This window comes from Theropithecus gelada, chromosome 7b, assembly GCF_003255815.1.
Source record: "Theropithecus gelada isolate Dixy chromosome 7b, Tgel_1.0, whole genome shotgun sequence".
NCBI classification, from domain to species: Eukaryota; Metazoa; Chordata; class Mammalia; order Primates; family Cercopithecidae; genus Theropithecus; species Theropithecus gelada.
In genome coordinates this window covers 57,488,814-57,512,096 of record NC_037675.1, presented here as the reverse complement: position 1 = coordinate 57,512,096, position 23,283 = coordinate 57,488,814, and the positions used below count along the sequence as shown (strand labels likewise).

Sequence of the window (23,283 nt, the reverse complement as noted above, 5' to 3'; positions counted from 1 at the left end):
TTTCCGATCAGGCACCAGTATCCACACCATCACCACCACCACCATCATACTATTTACTAGTTAAGTAAGAGCAAAATAGTTGTCCCCTATCATAAAAAAGTAAATGAACACATAAACTGACTTAAATTCTCAGTCATATCATGTCACTCCCTCTGCTTCACACCCTTCAATATTTCCCCTTACATAAAAATCCAACTTTTCCAGCCAGACCCACAAGACCCCTGATCTCTGCTCTTTTGGTCAACTCCTCTCTCCTCTCCAGCTCACAGTGCTCACACCACTTTTTTAGAGGTCCTTCCTTACACCTTGTCTAAACTCTGTGACCCCTTCCTCTTAGCGCTTTCCCCAGTGTGCAGTCGAATGTGTATCCTATGATTCTTTCTCGTTTGCCTACTCACTAGAAGTTTAGCTCCATGTGGATGTCTTTGTTTGCAGCAGAATATCCAATACCTGGCATGATGCCTGGCCATGGAAGGTGCTGAATAAATATTTGTTGAATCAATGGATGGGTGAATAAATTGCTAAAAGCCCTATGCCTATGCAACAGAATGGCCAGAAGTAAAACAGGACTTTTGATTAAAAAAAAAACAAATCACACACACACACATATTACATAATCAGAGAAATACCTCTGAGTATTATTCTAAGTACAAACATATACATGAATAAACGTTACACAAATAGAGATTACACAACAGTAGCACACACTTGCCATCCTCATCTGACTTAGCCTGGATATAGACATGCATGGAAAACTAAGAGGTCCTGTTTCCCAGCTGCCACGACCACCAGCAAAGGGATATCCCTGTTCTGCCCCCAGAATGTGGGCAGAGGGAATGATTGTGGCAAAGGGAAGAAACAATACAGCCAAAAGCCAAAGAACTTAAATCCTAGTAATGGATAACCACACCTACCCTTCTAGGTCCCACGTTCCCAACTCCAATCAAAGATGAACTTTCATTACCAATAGTGCAGCATCAAAAATGTCAGGGTACACAAACCACTGTCATTTCAGGCCAGTGTCTGCCAGGTACCATGACATTTACTGGCATTCTTAGGGGGCATGGGGTGAGCAATAAAGACAAAAAGAAAAAAACAGTCCAGCAGGGTCAGTAAGGGCCCAGAGTCAGACACACAGGAAGACAGATACCCAAAGACCCCGGAGGAAGAGAATCTGGAGTGGAATTAAGACATACCTGGAGAGGCCAAGTGGGCCAATAACTGTGGCAAACAGAGATAGGCTAATGGGCTGGATGTCTTGATGATAACAGATAAGGAAGTATATCCAAAAATAGAATGAACTGGAGATAATTCTCATTTGCAAGTGACAACAGGCTGTAAGGGGCACCACATCAGTGGGAACAGTGGAAAAGAAACTGAAAGAGTTAACGTACTACGAACCATAGATGCTACAGGGTCAAGGAGAAAGAGACTCGGGGGCAGGCACTGAGTCACTGAAGTATGTTCCACAAACGTAAGATGGAAAAAATAATAAAAGAGTACATTCATTGAAAATCAGATTCAGTTAAAGCCAGGAAGTGGGAGGGGTATCTGAAGAAAAGGTTAAACAAGTAAAGGGCTGAGTTTACAACTGGCTGGCGCTCCAAGGTAGAAGGTGCCAACAGAGCAGACCTAGCAGCAGCAGTGGCCGGGCACAGCTGGCGGGGATGACAGTTTGAGAGGGAGCAGGAGTAAGGGGCGGAAGAGGTAGATGTGAGGCTCCAAGGTAGAAGGTGCCAACAGAGCAAACCTAGCAGCAGGAGTGGCCGGGCACAGCTGGCCAGGATGAGAGTGTGAGACTGTAAGAGTCTGAAAGGCAACATGGGGTGGCTGATCTACTCACAATAAATATGTCTGGTCTTAGTTTGCCCATCTGCCTTGGTCATAGTTCAGTGACTCAGGGTAGACCTATCAGATTCTCTCTCTTGAAAATGTAAAACCTTTAAGAGAGATAGAAGCTGGCTGGAGTAAAGTCACTATCTAACACTCTTGAAAAAATATCCACGTGCACTCCTGTTGACACTCCAGTTCTACTCTCTCTCAAAACCTGGTTACTCAACTTTTCCCTGATTCTGAGGGCTAGCCTATAATAACTTCTCTAACTTTTGTCTGTTTTATCTTAGCCAGAATAATTGCTATTGTTATAACCAAAGTATATTTTCTAATTCAACAGAGCTCCTGCTTGAAGCCAATTTACTCAGTTTCTAATGAGTAAACTGAGGCCCTGAGAATATATTTTTCCCAGATTATAAAATATACAGGGTCAAGACCAAAACCCAATCTGCCCTACCCTACTTTTAGTACTGTGGGTAATATTTTTAAACATAGACTTAGATGACAATTATCAAAAGATTAATAATCTAAATAACTTGAAGTAAAATCTAAATATAAAAGTAAAACATAAAAGTTAGCCTTTTGGGAGGAGATGGCAATGGCTGAAGAATAAAGAAGAGATACTTTTCTCTCAATAGTTACACATTTTCATATTCTATCACAACATGAAGCATGAGTAATCAAAGCAAGATTTCTATACATTTTTTTTAAAATGTCAGCCATTGTATTAATCTGAACCCAAGATTTTTAAAAAGAGGAAGGAAAAGAAAGAAATGTCAACAAACAGACAAAATTATAAGGACCACATCTAAATACCAGAACATTTCTGGCACTTATCACATGCTTAAAAACATCTGTTTCGGTATCCTTCTTCACCACATATTTTTGGAGTACAAAATGTATCTCCTATTTCCTTGACCTCTTAAGATTCTGTTGCTATTTTACCTCTTCCTTTCCTGAGAATCTTCGTAAAGCTGGATTTCCTTTGTTTTCCTTATAAAATGTCCTTTCTGCCTACAAATGTTTATTTCTCTTTTCCTAGCTTTGGCTTATCTACTACATATTAATCTTTCTTGTTTCCTTGGTGTTTGATATTTTCTTATCTACTCACCCCCTCATTAATACAAGATCATTTCAATTGGCATCTTCTAACAAATTCTTTCAATGGCACTGCTTCAGAAATAGGAGCTTTTTAAAAACAAAAACATTAACAAAGGTGATCTATGTTTACATTGCATATAAATATCACATGTGCTTCCATGAAGCCATTCCTTTTTCTTCCAAAAGTAGGTTTTCAGGAAAAATGGAAATCAAGACTCTCATTTATATGCCAGGTGGCCCAAACTCATGATCAACAGGTACAGCCAACAGTCCCGTATGAAATGCTTCATGTAAATATATTTTATAGAAAATAAGACTATATATTAAAGAATTTAATTAAAGAAACACTGTAATAAATCTACTATGTAACATAAATCAACTGGAATAAAAACTCAGATTTTTTTCCTTGACTTATAGATCAGAAAACAAATAACCAGTTTTTCTTAAATTAGCATTTTATTCACTTCAAAATTATGAGAAAAATATGTATAGTTGGCCTCTTTTATCACTTGGTTGTGTACACTTTTCATCTTTCTACGAGCCACACAAATTCAATTCCACGTACATACAGATTATATAAAACCACCTACTACATTCAATTAACAGAAGGAAAATAAATCATGAGGTTTATACCCAGACTTAAAACAAAAACTCTTTAGGATAAAGAACATCATGTTTCAACTACATCTATTCCAAAATAATAAATGCTAGCTGCTTTGGTATCCTAAAGCAGTGCTTCTTAACAGGACAGATTTTACCTGCTCAGTCCTCCCCAGGAGACAAGCTGCAATGTCTTGAGACATTTATGGTGTTTAACAACTGTGGGGAGCAAGAATGGGTGGGGTGCTACTGGCATTTAGCAGGTCAAGGACAGGGAAGCTGCTAAACACCCTACAATGCACAGCCCAGCCCCTCACAATAAAGCATTATCCAGCCTCAAATGGTCTGAGAGACTGTCCTACATGAAAACAAGACTAAAGGAAAGAGAGTGACAGACAAGAAGTATCTGTGAGTCACTGTTTGCCAGCACCCTCCCAACTTTTGGCAGACCCACCTACCTTAGATGCCTGGGGCGTGGATATCACATGGACTGTGCTGGGTTTGACACCATTTGCCTTGGGCCGCTTGTAGAGGGCAAATCTGCTTTTCCTCCGTCCTCTATCTCCATTGGGTAAAGCACCATTGTACCTAGAAACAGGGAGGAAAGAGTTCATCTATCTGCAGATTTTTCAAGTTTTAAACACAAAAGTTAGAGGTACTGAATAAGGGAAAAGACAGGAATGGTCATAAAATAATTGCCCACTAAACACTCCACAAAAGGAAAGGGTTGTAACACAGACTTCAGCTGTAATGAAATTCAAATCACTTCTAGGAACTTAATTTAAGAGTGATGTACAAGTAATTATAGGTTTCCTATTTTATAAAGTCAGACTCTTCAAATCTTTTTGGAAAGTGGCAGAGTATAAATAAGGAAATGAGTATTCTGCAGAGGCCATATTAGGGCTGGCTCAATTCAACTAGCACCATTCTAATAGACCCCAGAGATACACTTGAGAATATTTTTAAATGAACTAGTTAGAAAATAGTATACTAATTAAACCTCATCTCTCACTTTCAAACCACGTTAATGTTGTCTGCAGGATCTTTATTTGTAAGACAACCAATTTAGTTACTTGCTTTCTTAAAAGTTCTGAATCCTCCACATTCACTCCCATTTCTGTTTGAACCCTATGCTGACAGATTAGCAAAAAAATAGCTTGCAAAAATTAAACATATTTTTGTTAGCAAAAATTAGCTTGCAAAAATATACACACGAGTTTTAGTCCACAAACTGTCAAATAACTTAGAAGTCATCTGGAAAACATATAATGTCCTTAAGCAGGTTTCCTGTATTTAGCTAATACTAGTGCTTAAAAGAAATGCAGGATCACAGTTAGCATTTCAATTTTTAGTTGTATTTTCTAACTCTGTATTAATTGGCCCCTGTATGTTCTTACTGACGGCCCATATTGCTACATTAACACAACTACTCTCTGCTTCCACCTTGGTGGAAGCTCTTTTCAAGAAAAAAACTAAAAGAAGGAACATTTAAAATTTACACAGATTTATATGACAGATCCAAGGCTCCCCCAGAACACCAAGGTTAGGAGACAGCAGGTCTGGTGGTTTGTTCCTGTCCCACAGATTCCTGGGCCTTCTCCACGTTCCAGCTACATCCAGAAGGGAGTGGCCAGATGGGGGAAGCAGGAACTTGTGAAGTCCACTGGGGAACAGAAGTTGGAAGAAAGGGGCTTTGTGTGTTTGTTTCACCAGTCAAGTCATCACTACAGTCTGACAATGGTTTTAAATTATCACTGTAAGTTATTCCCACTGTCTTTTTAATGTTTCCATTTCCAGCACAAAGGAATGTCAGCTATATAAAAATGTCTCATGAATAAAAAGATAATTTATTTCAAGTCTTATTCCTCTAGTTTTTCTCAGGCAAGATCAGAATCGTGTACAATATCTTCTTAAACGTATTTGTGATGACTACACAAAGTATCCATAAATCAACAACCATTACAAATCTGCTTTGTTTTAATATATTTCCATGTCACTCAAATCAACATGAACATTCTATATTAAAGGAAGCATATGTGAACCAATTAAAGCCAGGACTATAAACAACTCAAAGAACATTTTCACTACTGTGGCCTACACACAATTAGTACAAGATCTGGCAAGACTTGCTACGCCCTTCACTTCTACCCAGCTCTGTGTGTATAGCAGGTGCATTTGACAGCAATGATGTGATTCAGAATGACCCTGTATGGTAGATGCACCTGAATGTGTGTTCAGAGTTCCAAGCTACAGTATCCAAGAGTGGCCAACCCAGAGAGTCATTTCTTACCTATGAGGAACATCTGAGTGCCCACCCAGTCCCATGGAACGCAGGCTCTCCAGGATATCAAGGCCCTTTGCTTTGGTTAAGTGAAGGTTGGCACGTGGCAGTTGTTAGGGGGAGCATGTTAAGTGAAAATGCTAGGTTAACTGCATGCTTTTTATATGCAGTTGTGGTTCTCCTGCTCAACTCACCGCCACTGGACTCTCTCCCCTGTATGTAAGCCACCAACAAAACCCCATGTCTCATCTGCAGGCTCTGAGTCTCTTCTTTCAGCCTCTTGAATCTGGTGCCATCCCCACTGGAGTTGACAGGGGTTTGGCACAACTCTGTGCTGCATCTCTCTTGCCTCAACTATAGACTCCAGGTCAATAGGCCTTAGCCTTGTAAGAGTGCAGCAGACGCTTGTTTGGCCATCTGATCACAACTATACTTCCTTCTCTGGAATCTATTCCTTAACTCCAAAAGTTGAACCCCAGCACCATGTCTGAATGAACTGGCCATGCCAACATCTTCCCCACCACTCTGGGGCTGACTGGCCAGAGGCTGACATCTGGCCCAACCTGGCCAACAACATTCTAACTTTGGAAAATACAAAATGGGGACAGAGAGATAGTCATCCATTCTCAGTTGTTGGCTAGAGCTGTAAAAAACGTAAACCCAGGAGCTGTGGGGATGTCACAAAGTGTTATATGGCTGAAAAAGCAGACAAAGTGAAGAAGGAAGCAGATGAACAGCGACAAGCAGCAAAAAGCAATGGAAAGAGGATCCTTAAGGGTTTCTACTGGCCCAGATGTACTCCAGCCCTTCTTGACAAAATTCCTTTAGCTTCAGCTAACTCAATTTGATTTCCACTAGTTACAACCCAAAAGCCACATCTAATATAAAGGGAGGCAAAAAACCAGAAGTGTCAACCTTAACACATGCAGAAACATTTTAATTTAAATTGCCTAAGCATAGAGGCACAGATATTGCAGGTTAAGCAAATAATAAGCCAGCCTACTTACAGACTGCCTACTTACTTAATACATCTAGATGAAAAATCCTATTGGAAATAATCAAAGTAGCGGTGGAAAAACCAGTGTCACCATGAGACAAGTTTCTAATTAGGTTAAGCTACATGGTCCTTCATTCGATATTTATGCCAAGTACTAGAGCTACAATGATGAGTATCAGCTTCCCTGCCTTCACAGAGCTCTCTGCTCAGAAGGAGAGAAAGGCACAATAACAAATATGATAAATATACATGTAACAAGATGCACTTACAGCATAAGGCACATGGGAGGATGCATTAGAGAAGGCTTCATGGTGGAAGCACTGCTTGAACTGTCAAAATCTTGGCCAGGCACGTCGGCTCATGCCTGTAATCCCAGCACTTTGGGAGGCCAAGGCAGGTAGATAGCTTGAGCCCAGGAGTTCGAGACCAGCCTGGGGAACATGTTGAAACCCCACCTCTACAAAAAATATGAAAATTAGCCTGGCGTGGTGGTATGCACCTGTAGTCATGGCTACCTCAGGCGGCTGAGGTAGGAAGATCACTTGAGCCAGGAAAGTGGAGACCGCAATGAGTCAAGACTATGCCACTGCACTCCAGCCTGGGTGACAGAGCAAGACTGTCCAAAAAGAAAAGAGAGAAAAAGAAATCTAGGTAAGAAGTCTAAACGGAGAATGAAGGGGTGATATAATGTGCAAGGCAAGGAGGAATCCATAGGTCAGCACTGTGGAGAGTACGAAGTTCAAGTGGAGAGAGTAGTGGGAAAGGAGGGTAAAAGGTAGGCAGGAGCCTGATTGTAATATCCTGCTTCTATTAGTCCATTATCACACTGCTATAAAGAACTACCTGTGAAGAAAAGAGGTTTAACTGACTCACAGTTCCACAGGCTTAACAGGACGCTCGACTGGGAAGCCTCAGGAAACTTACAATCACGGCAGAAGCCAAAGGAGAAACAAGCAGCCTCTTCTCATGGCAGCCGGAGAAAGAAAGCTCGAGAAGGGGAAAGTGCCACACAGTTTTAAACCATCAGATCTTGTGAGAACTCATTCACTATCACGAGAACAGCAAGGGGGAAATCCAACCCCCACCCCATCATCCAATCATCTCCCACCAAGCCCCTCCTCTGACACACGGGAATTACAATTCAAGATGAGATTTGGGGGAGGACACAGAGCTAAACTCTATCACTGGTACTCTCTAAGAGTTATGGCTTTTTATCCTAAGGGGAATGGAAAGTCTGGTAAGATTTAAGCAAATGGCGAACATGACTGGAAATATAAAGTAATCACATAGGGTGGCACAGCGCAGGAGGAACTGGAAGAGATTAGAGGCAAGACCAGACCAGATTAGAGGCAAGATGATCAGATAGCAGCACCACCACAGCCATGGGAAGCTATGTGCAGTGGGTTGAATGGTGGCCTTAAAAAGATACATCCAAGGCTGGGCACAGTGGCTCATGCCTGTAATCCCGGCACTTTGGGAGGCCAAGGCAGGTGGATCACTTGAGCTCAGGAGTTCGAAACCAGCCTGGCCAACATGGTGAAACCCTGTCACTACTAAAAATACAAAAAATTAGCTGGGCATGATAGCACGTGCCTGTAATTCCAGCTATTCAACAGGTTGAGGCAGGAGAATCGCTTGAACCCAGGAGGCAGATGTTGCAGTGGGCTGAGATTGTACCATTGTGCTCCAGCCTGGGCGACAGAGCAAGACTCCGTCTCTAAAAGAAAAAAAAAAGATACATTCACGTCACCTGTGAATATGGCTTTTTGGAAAAAGGGTGTTTGCAGATGTAATTAAGTCCAGAATCTCAAGATGAGATCATACTCGATTACTGATAGGTCCTAAGTCCCATGGCAAGTGATTTTGTAAGAGATACAAAGGGATAGAGAGGAGATGACCATGGGATGGAGGCAGAGACTGGGGCGATGCAACCACAAGCCAAGGAACATGTGGAGCCCCAGAAGCTGGAAGAGGCAAGGAAAGATTCTCCCCTTAAGAGCCTTCAGGGGCAGCAGGGCCCTGCTGACACTTTGATTTCAGACTTCTGGCCTCTAGAACTGTAAGAGAATAAACATCTGTTGTTGTTACCAAGTTTGTGCTAATCTGTTACGGCAGCCACAGGAAACTATAAAAGCTTGAACCAAAGCAGAGATGGTGCAGATGAACTGGAGGATTAGAGAAAAATTTTAGAGTTGTTTTCAATACAAAGTGAACATCAGAATTACCTGGAAAAAACCTTACAAAAATATGAACACCTAAAACCCAAGAGATTCCGGTTCAATAAGCCTGAGATGAAGCTCCAGGTCTGCCTTTTTGCAAAGCTCCCAAGTGATACAGCCACACGTAAGAACCCTGGTTTTAAAGACAAAATTCACAGTAACTGGTAACCTGTTTGGATGCACAGGGTGAGGGATAATGGGAACATCATACAGCCTTCTGGCCTGGCCAGAGTGACAGCATTGTTAGAAATAGGAACAGGAATTACAGGGACATCGGGGGAGGCATGGAGGAGGCAACTGAAGTTAGGTCTGGAGCTCCAGAGAAATAACCCTGGGGCCTTCACCATGCAGCGGCAGTCAAAGTCATGAGAATAAATGAGGCTACTCAAGAAAAAGGTGCAGAATAAGGAAGCAAGGAAGGCTGGGACAGAGCCTGGGAAATACAACTATTTAAGGAAACAGCCCCTTCTTTGTCACAGGCAGAAGGACCAGGACCAGGAGAAAGTTATATCACCAAAGAATTTCAACAGTGTTTAATCAGTTAAGAGATCAGTTAAGAGAAAGAAAATGCACAACCACAATTTGGAAAAGAATGAGTCATTGGTGATCTCACCCATCTTCAAAACAAAGCAAAAACAAGCAAATGCCTCCAACCCTAAGCTTCACTGTGAGCCTCCACTCTGATTTCCATTTTCTCCTCACAAAGCCAAGAATCTTGAAAAGTACCCACACCCATTATTCTGCTTCAAACACCTGCTGGCTTTTCAGTCCACTATCATTCAATCTTTGCCCCCAGATCCAAAAGTACATTTGATCATTCATCATACACCCAGCACACCAACCAACCTCCCCTCCTTAAAGTCTCCCAGCCGCTCTCCTATCAAGGAATCCAGTGTGGTAGACTAAAGAGGGCTGCTTCTCCCACTAAGAGGTGGAGTCTAATTCCCCTCTCCCTAAATATGGGCTGGCTCTAGTGGCTTGCTTACTAGCAACATGCAAAGGAAGTGATGTTCTGAGACATACGAAAGCCAGTGTGAAAAGCCGACTACCCTGGGACCATCGTTCTGGGAAGGCCACACGGAGGCACTCTGCTTAGCAGTCCCAGCAGAGCCCATCCTTCCAGCCACCCCACTAAGGCAGCAGACATGAGTGAAGCCATCATGGACACTCTGGACCAGCTGATAACCACCAGGTAACCTCAGTTGATACCACATGGGGCAGAACTGCCCAAACTGCTGACCCACAGAATTGCGCCTTAAGTAACATGTTTTAAGCCACTAAGTTTGGGGTAGTTGGTTACACAGTAATAGATTCCTGGAACAGGAAGCCCCAAACTCTTCCCACAGTCACAGTCATCCTCTCCCTGCCTAACTTTTTCTTTTTGAGATGGAGTCTCCTCTGTCACCCAGGCTGGAGTGCAGTGGCATGATCTTGGCTCACTATAACCTCCACTTCCCGAGTTCAAGTGATTCTCGTGCCTCAGCCTCCCGAGTAACAGGGACCACAGGTGTGCACCACCATGCCCAGCTATTTTGGGTATTTTTAGTAGAGACAGGGTTTCAGCATATTGGCTAAGCTGGTTTCGAACTCCTGACCTCAGGTGATCTGCCTGCCTCAGCCTCCCAAAGTGCTGGGATTACAGGCATGAGCCACTGTGCCCAGCTGGTCCCCAGTCTATTTTAAGTGGAGCACTGTCACCTCCTCCTGAAAACTATCACCAAATCTTCCTCTGCCCATTCCCACCCCCCATCTGGCCCATCTGGAACGTGAGTTCTAAAAAAGTGAGGTCTTCTATATATCTGGCGCCTGGCACAGTGTACCAGGGACACATGGTGGGCACTGAAAACCTACAAGTTGGCTGGCTGATGAGAGGACCATTATCTTAGTATGTTTTGTGCTGCTGTAACAGAATATCTGAGACTCGGTAATTTATAAAGAACAGAGATTTCTTTTCTTACAGTTATAAAGACTGGGAAGTCCAAGGTCAGAGGGCCTGCATCTGGAGAGGCCTGCTTGGCCTCCCCAGATGTTCCATCCCATGGTAGAAGGGCAAGAGGGCATGTATATGAGAGAATGCAAGCAACTGAACTCACCCTTTTATCAGGAACCCACTCCTGAGATAACAGCATTAATCCATTTATAAGGGGAGAGCCCTCATGCCCTAATCACCTCTTACAGGCCCTGCCTCTCAACACTGCTGCATTGGGGATTAAGTCTCCAACACATGAACTTTGGGGGGCACATTCAAGCCACAGCACCCATCTTTTGTATAATAGAATAGAGTCCAGACATAGAGACGAAATCCTGCTTACAAAGGCAAAAAGTTACTGCCCCATGAAAGAAGGTCAGAACGTTCCCTGGGCTGGTACACTTTTCAGCCAGTAAGTTTGCAGAAATAAAATGTCTGAGTGCTGCTGCTGCCACACCTGTTTCAGCTGCTGCAACAGGGGTATTTCAATTCGAACCCATAAGAGCCTTTCAAGCTTAACTTTCTTTTTTATTCTGGAGACTTAAAAACATTTATTTAATAAATGTGTGATGAAAATTTAACTCCTCATATATGCAGAGCAAACAGCTGGTCTTTATAGTAAGGGTATTTGGGAGCTGCAAAGAATAATGAAAATTCTGTGTAAGAAACTTTACCAAGTAAAAAAGCGTTTTTCTGTTTTATAGTTTAGAGTTCACATATTAATGGGAATTAATAACATTTGCTGTATACTTACTATGTGCCAAGAAACCCTGTGAAGGAGACATTATTCCTCCTAGTGGACAGATAAAAGACTCAGAATGGCTGATCACACACAAACTTACACAGTTAGGAAAGGTCAGGCAGAACCTAAAGCTACATCAGTTCTGTCTGACTCCAAGTTGCATACTCTTTCCAGTAGACAACACTGACAGTTTTCAAATTCAAGACATTTTTTGCCATACAGTGCAAAGATGGAGTCTTAAAAAGATGTCTGCCACCTACAAATGTATTTGTCAATAACAACTTTCTATGGGAAACCAGAGCAAGAAGGGGGGGTTCCAGGTGCTCCCAGTCACATTTTTGAGACGTCACAGTTTATCTTAACTAGCCTGAACTCTTAGAGCAACATCCACATGGAAGGGAAGCGATGTGTGCTCCAGAAGTGGAGGCTACATCAGCATCACAGGATCACATTAGAGGTGGTCAGCTCTCCATTACAGGCTGAAGGCTCTGCCTTCCTTCCAAAGCAACTGCTCTGTCACTTGCACCAACAAATCACAAGCAACTACTATAATCGAAGTAGACAGTGCACTGCCCATGAACAGGATGTGACACCAGAGACAGACAGACTCAAAGGCAGGGCACACAGTCTCTGATAAAACCCTGCAATCTGGTACCATTCTTGAGGTAGCTCACCCTAACTCACTGTATAAATGCACTATTCCAACCGCGTTTAAGTAATTGCCCATAAGCCAATAAGTGCCTAACATTGGTTTTATGAAATTATAGTCCCAATCCCCTTATTATTTAACCTACCATAGACGCATAGACTTCCCCTGACCCATTAAAGCCAGAAACGCAACACGTTTATTTCTCTACGCTTCAGAAATGCTGCATATAGGAGGAAGCAGAGCAAGATGGCAGAATAAAAGGCTCTACCCATTGTCCCACCTCACAAGGACATCAAGTTAACAACTATCTACACAGAAAAAAACACCTTCAAGAGAACCAAAAATCAGGTGAGCACTCATAATACCTGGTTTAAACTTCATTATCACTGAAAGAGGCTCTAGAAGAGACAGAAGAAACAGTCCTGAACCACCGACACAATCCCTTCTACACCCCATGCAGCAGCAAGCCTAGTGCTAAGAGCTTCTCTGGGAGCTGAGGAAGGAGAGTACAGTAATGGTGAGGCACTGAACTCAATGCTGTTCTGTTAGAGCAAAAGGAAAACCAGACCAAACTCAGCTGATGCCCGCCCACGGAGGGAGCATTTAAACCAGCCCTGACCAATTGCCTATCTCGGTGGTCTGAACTTGAGTCTCCGCAAACCTCACCACCAAGAGATACAGTGCTCTGTGTCTCCATGTAAACTTGAAGGGCAGTTAAGGCCAGAAGGAATGCAACTCTTAGGTGAGTCCTAGTGATGAGCTAGGCCCCGAGACCGTGGGCTTGATGGCAGGGAGAGGAGGGACACATGACATACTTAAGACACCAGCTGGAACAGCCCAGGGAGCGTTGGCATCACCCCTCCCCTAACCCCAGACTGCACAGCTTGCCGCTCCAAAAGAGACCCTTTCCTTCTGTCTGACTGAAGAGAGGAGAGGGTAGAGTGGGGAGAACTTTGTCTTGCATCTTGGATACCAGCTGAGCCACAGCAGGATAGGGCACCAGTCAGAGTCATGAGGTCCCCATTCCAGGCCCTAACTCCCAGATGACATTTCTAGATACAACCTGAGCAAGAAGGGAATCCACTGCCTTGAAGGGAAGGACCCAGTACTGCCAGCATTCACCACCTGCTAAATGAAGAGCCCTCGAACCCTGAATAACCAGCAGTGATACCCAGGTACTATATTCTAGGACTTGACTCTTAGATGGCATTTCTGGACCTTCCCTGGACCAGAGAGGACCCCACTGCCCTGAGGGTGAGTCCCTGGCCAGGTAGCATTCACAACAAGTTGACTTAAGAGACTCTAGGCCGTAAGGGAACATTGGCAGCACTCCTCACGGCCTAGGGTGGCAGTGGCTACCAGGTAAGGCTTCTCTACCTTTGGAAAGGGAAGGCAAAAACAGGAAGACTTGCATCTGCTAGTTCGAGGGCCAACTCAGCCACAATAAACTATAACACCGGGTAGACTCCTAAGGTTTTTGACTCTAGTCCCTAATTTCAGGGTGGTACTTTTGGACCCACCCAAGGCCTGGGGGACCTCACTGCTCAGAAGGGAAGGACACAAGCCTGGCTGGTTTTGCCACCTGCTGATTACAGATCCCCAGAGCCTTGAGTGAACACAGGCAGTAGACAGGGAATAGTTACGGCAGGCCTTGGGCAAGAACCAATGCTGTGCTGGCTCCAGGTCTGACCCAGTGCAGTCACAGTGGTGGTGGCCACAGGGGTGCTTGTGTCACTCCATCCCCACCATTAGGTGGCTCAGAACAGAGAAAGAGACTCTGTATGTCTGGGAGAAAGTAAGGGAAGAGAAAAAGAGTCTCTGCCTGACAATCCAGAGAATACTCCAGGATTTTGTCCAACACCATCAAGGCAGTATCTCTATGAGTCTCCAAGAACCACAGTGTTACTAGGCTTGAAGTGCCCCCTAAAGCCGATATAGTTTAGATCACAACACCTAAGTCCTTTCAAATATCCAGCAAGCCATCCCAAAAAGGAGGGCCACAAATAAGCCCAGAAAGTGAAGACTACAATAAGTACCTAACTTTTGAATGCCCAGACACTGAAGAACATCTACTAGCATCAACACCATCCAGGAAAACATGACCTCACCAAATGAACTAAATAAGGCACCAGGGACTAAACTTAGAGAAACAAATATATGTGACCTTTCACACAGAGAATTCAAAACAGCTGTTTTTGAGTAAACTCAAAGAAATTCAAGATAACACAGAGAAGGAATTCAGAATTCTACCAGATAAATTTAACAAAAAGACTGAAATAATTAAAAATCTAGCAGAAATTCTGGAGCTGAAAAAGTACATTTGGGGGCGGAGCAAGATGGCCGAATAGGAGCAGCTCCAGTCTCCAGCTCCCAGCGCGAGCGACACAGAAGACAGGTGATTTCTGCATTATCAACTGAGGTACTGGGTTCATCTCACTGGGGAGTGCCGGACAATCGGTGCTGGTCAGCTGCTGCAGCCCGACCAGCCAGAGCTGAAGCAGGGCGAGGCATTGCCTCACCTGGGAAGCGCAAGGGGGAAGGGAATCCCTTTTCCTAGCCAGGGGAACTGAGACACACAACACCTGGAAAATCGGGTAACTCCCACACCAATACTGCGCTTTAAGCAAACGGGCACACCAGGAGATTATATCCCACACCTGGCCGGGAGGGTCCCACCCCCACGGAGCCTTCCTCATTGCTAGCACACATTTAACCGCAAGGCAGCAGGGAGGCTGGGGCAGGGGCGCGCGCCACTGCTGAGGCTTAAGTAGGTAAACAAAGCCCTGGGAAGATCCAACTGGGTGGAGCTCACAGCAGCTCAAGGAGGCCTACCAGTCTCTGTAGACTCCACCTCTGGGGTGTACAGGGCACAGCTAAACAACAACAACAACAACAACAACAAAGCAGCAGAAACCTCTGCAGACGCAAGCAACTCTGTCTGACAGCTTTGAAGAGAGCGGTGGATCTCCCAACACGGAGGTTGAGATCTGAGAACGGACAGACTGCCTGCTCAAGTGGGTCCCTGACCCCTGAGTAGCCTAACTGGGAGACATCCTCCACTAGGGGCAGACCGACACCCCACACCTCACACGGTGGAGTACACCCCTGAGAGGAAGCTTCCAAAGCAAGAATCAGACAGGTACACTTGCTGTTCAGCAGTATTCTATCTTCTGCAGCCTCTGCTGCTGATACCCAGGCAAACAGGGTCTGGAGTGGACCTCAAGCAATCTCCAACAGACCTACAGCTGAGGGTCCTGACTGTTAGAAGGAAAACTAACAAACAGGAAGGACACTCACACCAAAACCCCATCAGTACGTCATCATCATCAAATACTGCAGGCAGATAAAACCACAAAGATGGGGAAAAAGCAGGGCAGAAAAGCTGGAAATCCAAAAAATAAGAGCGCATCTCCCCCTCCAAAGGAACGCAGCTCATCGCCAGCAACGGATCAAAGCCGGACAGAGAATGACTTTGACAAGATGAGAGAAGAAGGCTTCAGTCCATCAAACTTCTCAGAGTTAAAGGAGGAATTACGTACCCAGTGCAAAGAAACTAAAAATCTTGAAAAAAGAGTGGAAGAATTGATAACCAGAATAAGTAATGCAGAGAAGGCCATAAATGAACTGACAGAGATGAAAACCATGACACGAGAAATACGTGACAAATGCACAAGCTTCAGTAACCGACTCGATCAACTGGAAGAAAGAGTATCAGCGATTGAGGATCAAATGAATGAAATGAAGTGAGAAGAGAAATCTAAAGAAAAAAGAAGAAAAAGAAATGAACAAAGCCTGCAAGAAGTATGGGATTATGCAAAAAGACCAAATCTACGTCTGATTGGGGTGCCTGAAAGTGAGGGGGAAAATGGAACCAAGTTGGAAAACACTCTTCAGGATATCATCCAGGAGAACTTCCCCAACTTAGTAGGGCAGGCCAACATTCAAATTCAGGAAATACAGAGAATGCCACAAAGATACTCCTCGAGAAGAGCAACTCCAAGACACATAATTGTCAGATTCACCAAAGGTGAAATGAAGGAAAAAATCTTAAGGGCAGCCAGAGAGAAAGGTCGGGTTACCCACAAAGGGAAGCCCATCAGACTCACAGCAGATCTCTCGGCAGAAACTCTACAAGCCAGAAGAGAGTGGGGGCCAATATTCAACATTCTTAAAGAAAAGAATTTTAAACCCAGAATTTCATAACCAGCCAAACTAAGTTTCATAAGTGAAGGAGAAATAAAATCCTTTACAGATAAGCAAATGCTGAGAGATTTTGTCACCACCAGGCCTGCCTTACAAGAGACCCTGAAGGACGCACTAAACATGGAAAGGAACAACCAGTACCAGCCATTGCAAAAACATGCCAAAATGTAAAGACCATGGAGGCTAGGAAGAAACTGCATCAACTAACGAGCAAAATAACCAGTTAATATCATAATGGCAGGATCAAGTTCACATATAACAATATTAACCTTAAATGTAAATGGACTAAATGCTCCAATTAAAAGACACAGACTGGCAAACTGGATGAAGAGTCAAGACCCATCAGTCTGCTGTATTCAGGAGACCTATCTCACATGCAGAGACATACATAGGCTCAAAATAAAGGGATGGAGGAAGATCTACCAAGCAAATGGAGAACAAAAAAAAGCAGGGGTTGCAATAGTAGTCTCTGATAAAACAGACTTTAAACTTTCAAAGATCAAAAGAGAAAAAGAAGGACATTACATAATGGTAAAGGGATCAATTTAACAGGAAGAGCTAACTATCCTAAATATATATGCACCCAATACAGGAGCACCCAGATTCATAAAGCAAGTCCTTAGAGACTTACAAAGAGATTTAGACTCCCATACAATAATAATGGGAGACTTCAACACCCCACTGTCAACATTAGACAGATCAACGAGACAGAAAGTTAACAAGGATATCCAGGAATTGAACTCAACTCTGCACCAAGCAGACCTAATAGACATCTACAGAACTCTCCACCCCAAATCAACAGAATATACATTCTTCTTAGCACCACATCATACTTATTCCAAAATTGACCACATAATTAGAAGTAAAGCACTCCTCAGCAAATGCACAAGAACAGAAATTATAACAACCCGTCTCTCAGACCACAGTGCAATCAAACTAGAACTCAGGACTAAGAAACTCAATCAAAACTGCTCAACTACATGGAAACTGAACAACCTGCTCCTGAATGACTACTGGGTACATAACGAATGAAGGTAAAAATAAAGATGTTCTTTGAAACCAAAGATAACAAAGATACAACGTACCAGAATCTCTGGGACACATTTAAAGCAGTGTGTAGAGGGAAATTTATAGGACTAAATGCCCACAAGACAAAGCAGGAAAGATCTAAAATTGACACCCTAACATCACAACTAAAAGAACTAGAGAAGTAAGAGCAAACACATTCAAAAGCTAGCAGAAGGCAAGAAATAACTAAGATCAGAGCAGAACTGAGGGAGATAGAGACACAAAAAACCCTCCAAAAAATCAATGAATCCAGGAGTTGGTTTTTTGAAAAGATCAACAAAATTGATAGACCACTAGCAAGACTAATAAAGAAGAAAAGAGAGAAGAATCAAATAGATGCAATAAAAAATGATAAAGGGGATATCACCACCGACCCCACAGAAATACAAACTACCATCAGAGAATACTATAAACACCTCTACGCAAATAAACTAGAAAACCTAGAAGAAATGGATAATTTCCTGGACACTTACACTCTCCCAAGACTAAACCAGGAAGAAGCTGAATCCCTGAATAGACCAATAGCAGGCTCTGAAATTGAGGCAATAATTAATAGCCTACCAACCAAAAAAAGTCCAGGACCAGATGGATTCACAGCTGAATTCTACCAGAGGTACAAGGAGGAGCTGGTACCATTCCTTCTGAAACTATTCCAATCAATAGAAAAAGAGGGAATCCTCCCTAACTCATTTTATGAGGCCAACATCATCCTGATACCAAAGCCTGGCAGAGATACACCAAAAAAGAAAATTTTAGACCAATATGAACATCGATGCAAAAATCCTCAATAAAATACTGGCAACCCAGATCCAGCAGCACATCAAAAAGCTTATCCACCATGATCAAGTGGGCTTCATCGCTGGGATGCAAGGTTGGTTCAACATACGCAAATCAATAAACGTAATCCAGCATATAAACAGAACCAAAGACAAAAACCACATGATTATCTCCATAGATGCAGAAAAGGCCTTTGACAAAATTCAACAGCCCTTCATGCTAAAAACGCTCAATACATTCGGTATTGATAGAACGTACCTCAAAATAATAAAAGCTATTTATGACAAACCCACAGTCAGTATCATACTGAATGGGCAAAAACTGGAAAAATTCCCTTTGAAAACTGGCACAAGACAGGGATGCCCTCTCTCACCACTCCTATTCAACATAATGTTGGAAGTTCTGGCTAGGGCAATCAGGCAGCAGAAAGAAATAAAGGGTATTCAGTTAGGAAAAGAAGTCGTCAAATTGTCCCTGTTTGCTGATGACATGATTGTATATTTAGAAAACCCCATCATCTCAGCCCAAAATCTCCTTAAGCTGATAAGCAACTTCAGCAAAGTCTCAGGATACAAAATTAATGTGCACAAATCACAAGCATTCTTATACACCAGTAACAGACAAACAGAGAGCCAAATCATGAATGAACTTCCATTCACAATTGCTTTAAAGAGAAGAAAATACCTAGGAATCCAACTTACAAGGGATGTAAAGGACCTCTTCAAGGAGAACTACAAACCACTGCTCAGTGAAATAAAAGAGGACACAAACAAATGGAAGAACATACCATGCTCGTGGATAGGAAGAATCAATATCGTGAAAATGGCCATACTGCCCAAGGTTATTTATAGATTCAATGCCATCCCCATCAAGCTACCAATGAGTTTCTTCACAGAATTGGAAAAAACTGCTTTAAAGTTCATATGGAACCAGAAAAGAGCCCGCATTGCCAAGACAATCCTAAGTCAAAAGAACAAAGCTGGAGGCATCACGCTACCTGACTTCAAACTACACTACAAGGCTACAGTAACCAAAACCGCATGGTACTGGTACCAAATCAGAGATATAGACCAATGGAACAGAACAGAGTCCTCAGAAATAATACCACACATCTACAGCCATCTGATCTTTGACAAACCTGAGAAAAACAAGAAATGGGGAAAGGATTCCCTATTTAATAAATGGTGCTAGGAAAATTAGCTAGCCATAAGTAGAAAGCTGAAATTGGATCTTTCCTTACTCCTTATACGAAAATTAATTCAAGATGGATTAGAGACTTAAATGTTAGACCTAATACCATAAAAATCCTAGAGGAAAACCTAGGTAGTACCATTCAGGACATAGGCATGGGCAAAGACTTCATGTCTAAAACACCAAAAGCAACGGCAGCAAAAGCCAAAATTGACAAATGGGATCTAATTCAACTAAAGAGCTTCTGCACAGCAAAAGAAACTACCATCAGAGTGAACAGGCAACCTACAGAATGGGAGAAAATTTTTGCAATCTACTCATCTGACAAAGGGCTAATATCCAGAACCTACAAAGAACTCAAACAAATTTACGAGAAAAAAACAAACAACCCCATCAAAAAGTGGGCAAAGGATATTAACAGACACTTCTCAAAAGAAGACATGCATACAGCCAACAGACACATGAAAAAATGTTCGTCATCACCGGCCATCAGAGAAATGCAAATCAAAACCACAATGAGATACCATCTCACACCAGTTAGAATGGCAATCATTAAAAAGTCAGGAAACAACAGGTGCTGGAGAGGATGTGGAAAATAGGAACACTTTAACACTGTTGGTGGGATTGTAAATTAGTTCAACCATTATGGAAAACAGCATGGCGATTCCTCAAGGATCTAGCACTAGAAGTACCATACGACCCAGCCATCCCTTTACTGGGTATATACCCAAAGGATTATAAATCATGCTGCTATAAAGACACATGCACACGTATGTTCACTGCGGCCCTATTCACAATAGCAAAGACTTGGAATCAACCCAAATGTCCATCAGTGACAGACTGGATTAAGAAAATGTGGTATATATACACCATGGAATACTATGCAGCCATAAAAAAGGATGAGTTTGTGTCCTTTGTAGGGACATGGATGCAGCTGGAAACCATCATTCTCAGCAAACTATTGCAAGAACAGAAAACCAAACACTGCATGTTCTCACTCATAGGTGGGAACTGAATAATGAGATCACTTGGACTCGGGAAGGGGAATATCACACACCGGGGCCTATCACGGGGAGGGGGCGGCGGGGAGGGATTGCATTGGGAGTTATACCTGATGTAAATGGCGAGTTGATGGGTGCTGACGAGTTGATGAGTGCAGCACACCAACATAGCACAAGTATATATATGTAACAAACCTGCACGTTATGCATATGTACCCTAGAACTTAAAGTATAATTAAAAAAAAAAAAAAGTGCAATTGGTGTACTGAAGAATGCATGAGAGTCCTTTAATAGCAATATGCATCAAGCAGAAGAATTTGTTAGCCTGAAGACAGGCTATTTGAAAATATACAATCAAAGGAGACAAAAGAAAAAAGAATAAAGAACAAAAGAGCATGCCTACAAGATCTTGGAAATAGCCTCAAGGTGGCACATCTAAGAATTACTGGTCAAGAGAAGGTACAGAGAGAGATGGTAATAGAAAGTTTATACACAGGAATAATAACAGAGTACTTCCCAAATCTAAAGAAAGATATCAATATCCAACTACAAGAAGATTATAGAACACTAAGCAGATTTAACCCAAAGAAGAATACCTCAAGGTATTTAATAATTAAACTCCCAAAGGTCAAAAACAAAGAAAGGATCCTCGGCCGGGCACTGTGGCTCACGCCTGTAATCCCAGCACTTTGGGAGACCTAGGTGGGCAGATCATGAGGTCAGGAGATCGAGACCCTCCTGGCTAACATAGTGAAACCCTGTCTCTACTAAAAACACACACAAAACAATAGCCAGTTGTGGTGGTGGGCACCTGTAGTCTCAGCTACTCAGGAGGTTGAGGCAGGAGAATGGTGTGAACCTGGGAGGCGGAGCTTGCAAAGCTGAGATCACACCACTGCACTCCATCCTGGGCGACAGAGAGAGACTCCGTCTCAAAAAAAAAAAATAAAGAAAGGAACAAATCACATACAATGGAACTCCAATATGTCTGGCAGCAGACTTTTCAGTGGAAACCTTAGAGGACAGGAGAGTGGCATGACAGAGTTAAAGTGCTGAAGAAAAAACTTTTACCCTAGAATAGTATATTTAGAAAAAAAATTATTCAAATATGAAGAAGAAAGACTTTCCCAGACAAACAAAAGCTGAGAAATTTCATCAATACCAGACCCTTCCTACAAGAAATGCTAAATGGAGTATTTCAATCAGAAAGAAAAGGACATTAATGAGCAATAGATAATCAGCTGAAGGTACAAAACTCACAACTAATAGTAAATACACAGAAAAACACAGAATATTATAACACTGTAACTATGGTGTGTAAACTACTCTTATCCTAAGTAGAAAGATGAACCAATCAAAAATATACCTATATCAATGTTTCAGGACATAGTAAAATAAGATATAAACAGAACAACAAAAAGTTAAAAAGCAGGTGGAGGGGTGGCAAAGTTAAGGGACAGCATTTTTCTTAGTTTTATTTTTGTTTGTTTATGCAAATAGTGTTAAGTTGTTATTGGGTTAAAATAAGGGGTTATAAGATAGTATCTGCAAGCCTCATGTTATCCTCAAATCAAAAAAACATACAGTGGATAAACAAAAAGCAAGAAACTAAGTCACATCACCAGAGAAAATTACCTTTGCTAGAGGAAGACAAGAAGAAAAGGAAGAGAAGACCATGTAACAACCACAAAATAAATAACAAAATGGCAGAAACCCTTATTAATAATGAGAGTTCAGTCTATTTACATTTAATGTAAAGACCCATTAATTTGACCCACTGATCTGTGACCTACAAGAAACACCTATAAAGACACATATGGACTGAAAATAAACGGATGGAAAAAGATATTCCAGCCAACAGAAACCAAAAAAGAGCAGGAGTCGCTATACTTATATCAGACAAAATTGATTTCAAGAAAAAAACTGTAAGAAGAGACAAAGACAGTCACTATATAATGATGAAGGGGCCAATTCAGCCCCTTTAGATAGAGAGATAAGCCCTAATACAACAATAACTGGAGACTTCACACCCCACTTTCAACACTGAACAGATCTTCCAAACAGAAGATCAGCAAAGAAACCCTGCACTTCCTCTGCACTATGGAAAAAAATGAATCTAATAGGTATTTACAAAATATTTCATCCAAGAGCTGCAGAATACACATTCTTTTCCTCAGCACATGGATCTTCTCAAGGATAGACCACATTATATGGTCTGTCCAAGGTCATATGTGTTAGGTCACATAGGAGCTTGAAGACAGAGTATTTGAAAACAAATGTTAAACAAGTCTTAAAACGTTCAAAAAATGTGAAATATCAAGCATCTTATCTGATCGCAATGGAATAAAACCAGAAATTAATAACAGGAGAAATTTTGGAAACTATACGAATACATGTAAATTAAACAATATGCTACTGAATGACCAGTGTGGGTCAATGAAAAACTTAAGAAAGAAACTGAAAAATATCTTGAAACAAATGATGGAAACACAACATATCAAAACCTATCAGATACAGCTAAAGTAGGACAACAGGGAAGCTTACAGCTGTTAAGGGCCCACATCAAAAGAGAAAAAACTTCAAATGAACAATCTAATGATGTATCTTAAAAGGACTAGAAAAGCAAGAGCAAACCAAACCCAAAATTAGTAG

At 42.2% G+C, this 23,283-nt stretch overlaps 1 protein-coding gene across 1 annotated transcript in view; it reads right to left on the bottom strand.

The window, feature by feature from the left end:
* The window catches only part of PELI2 (pellino E3 ubiquitin protein ligase family member 2), a 196,397-nt gene that overhangs the window by 125,909 nt on the left and 47,205 nt on the right, over positions 1-23,283 (bottom strand). Inside the window, exon 2 of the mRNA XM_025392970.1 lies at positions 3,993-4,122. Within this exon, the coding sequence (XP_025248755.1) occupies positions 3,993-4,122 (130 nt within the window). The remainder of the gene's footprint in view (positions 1-3,992; positions 4,123-23,283) is intronic.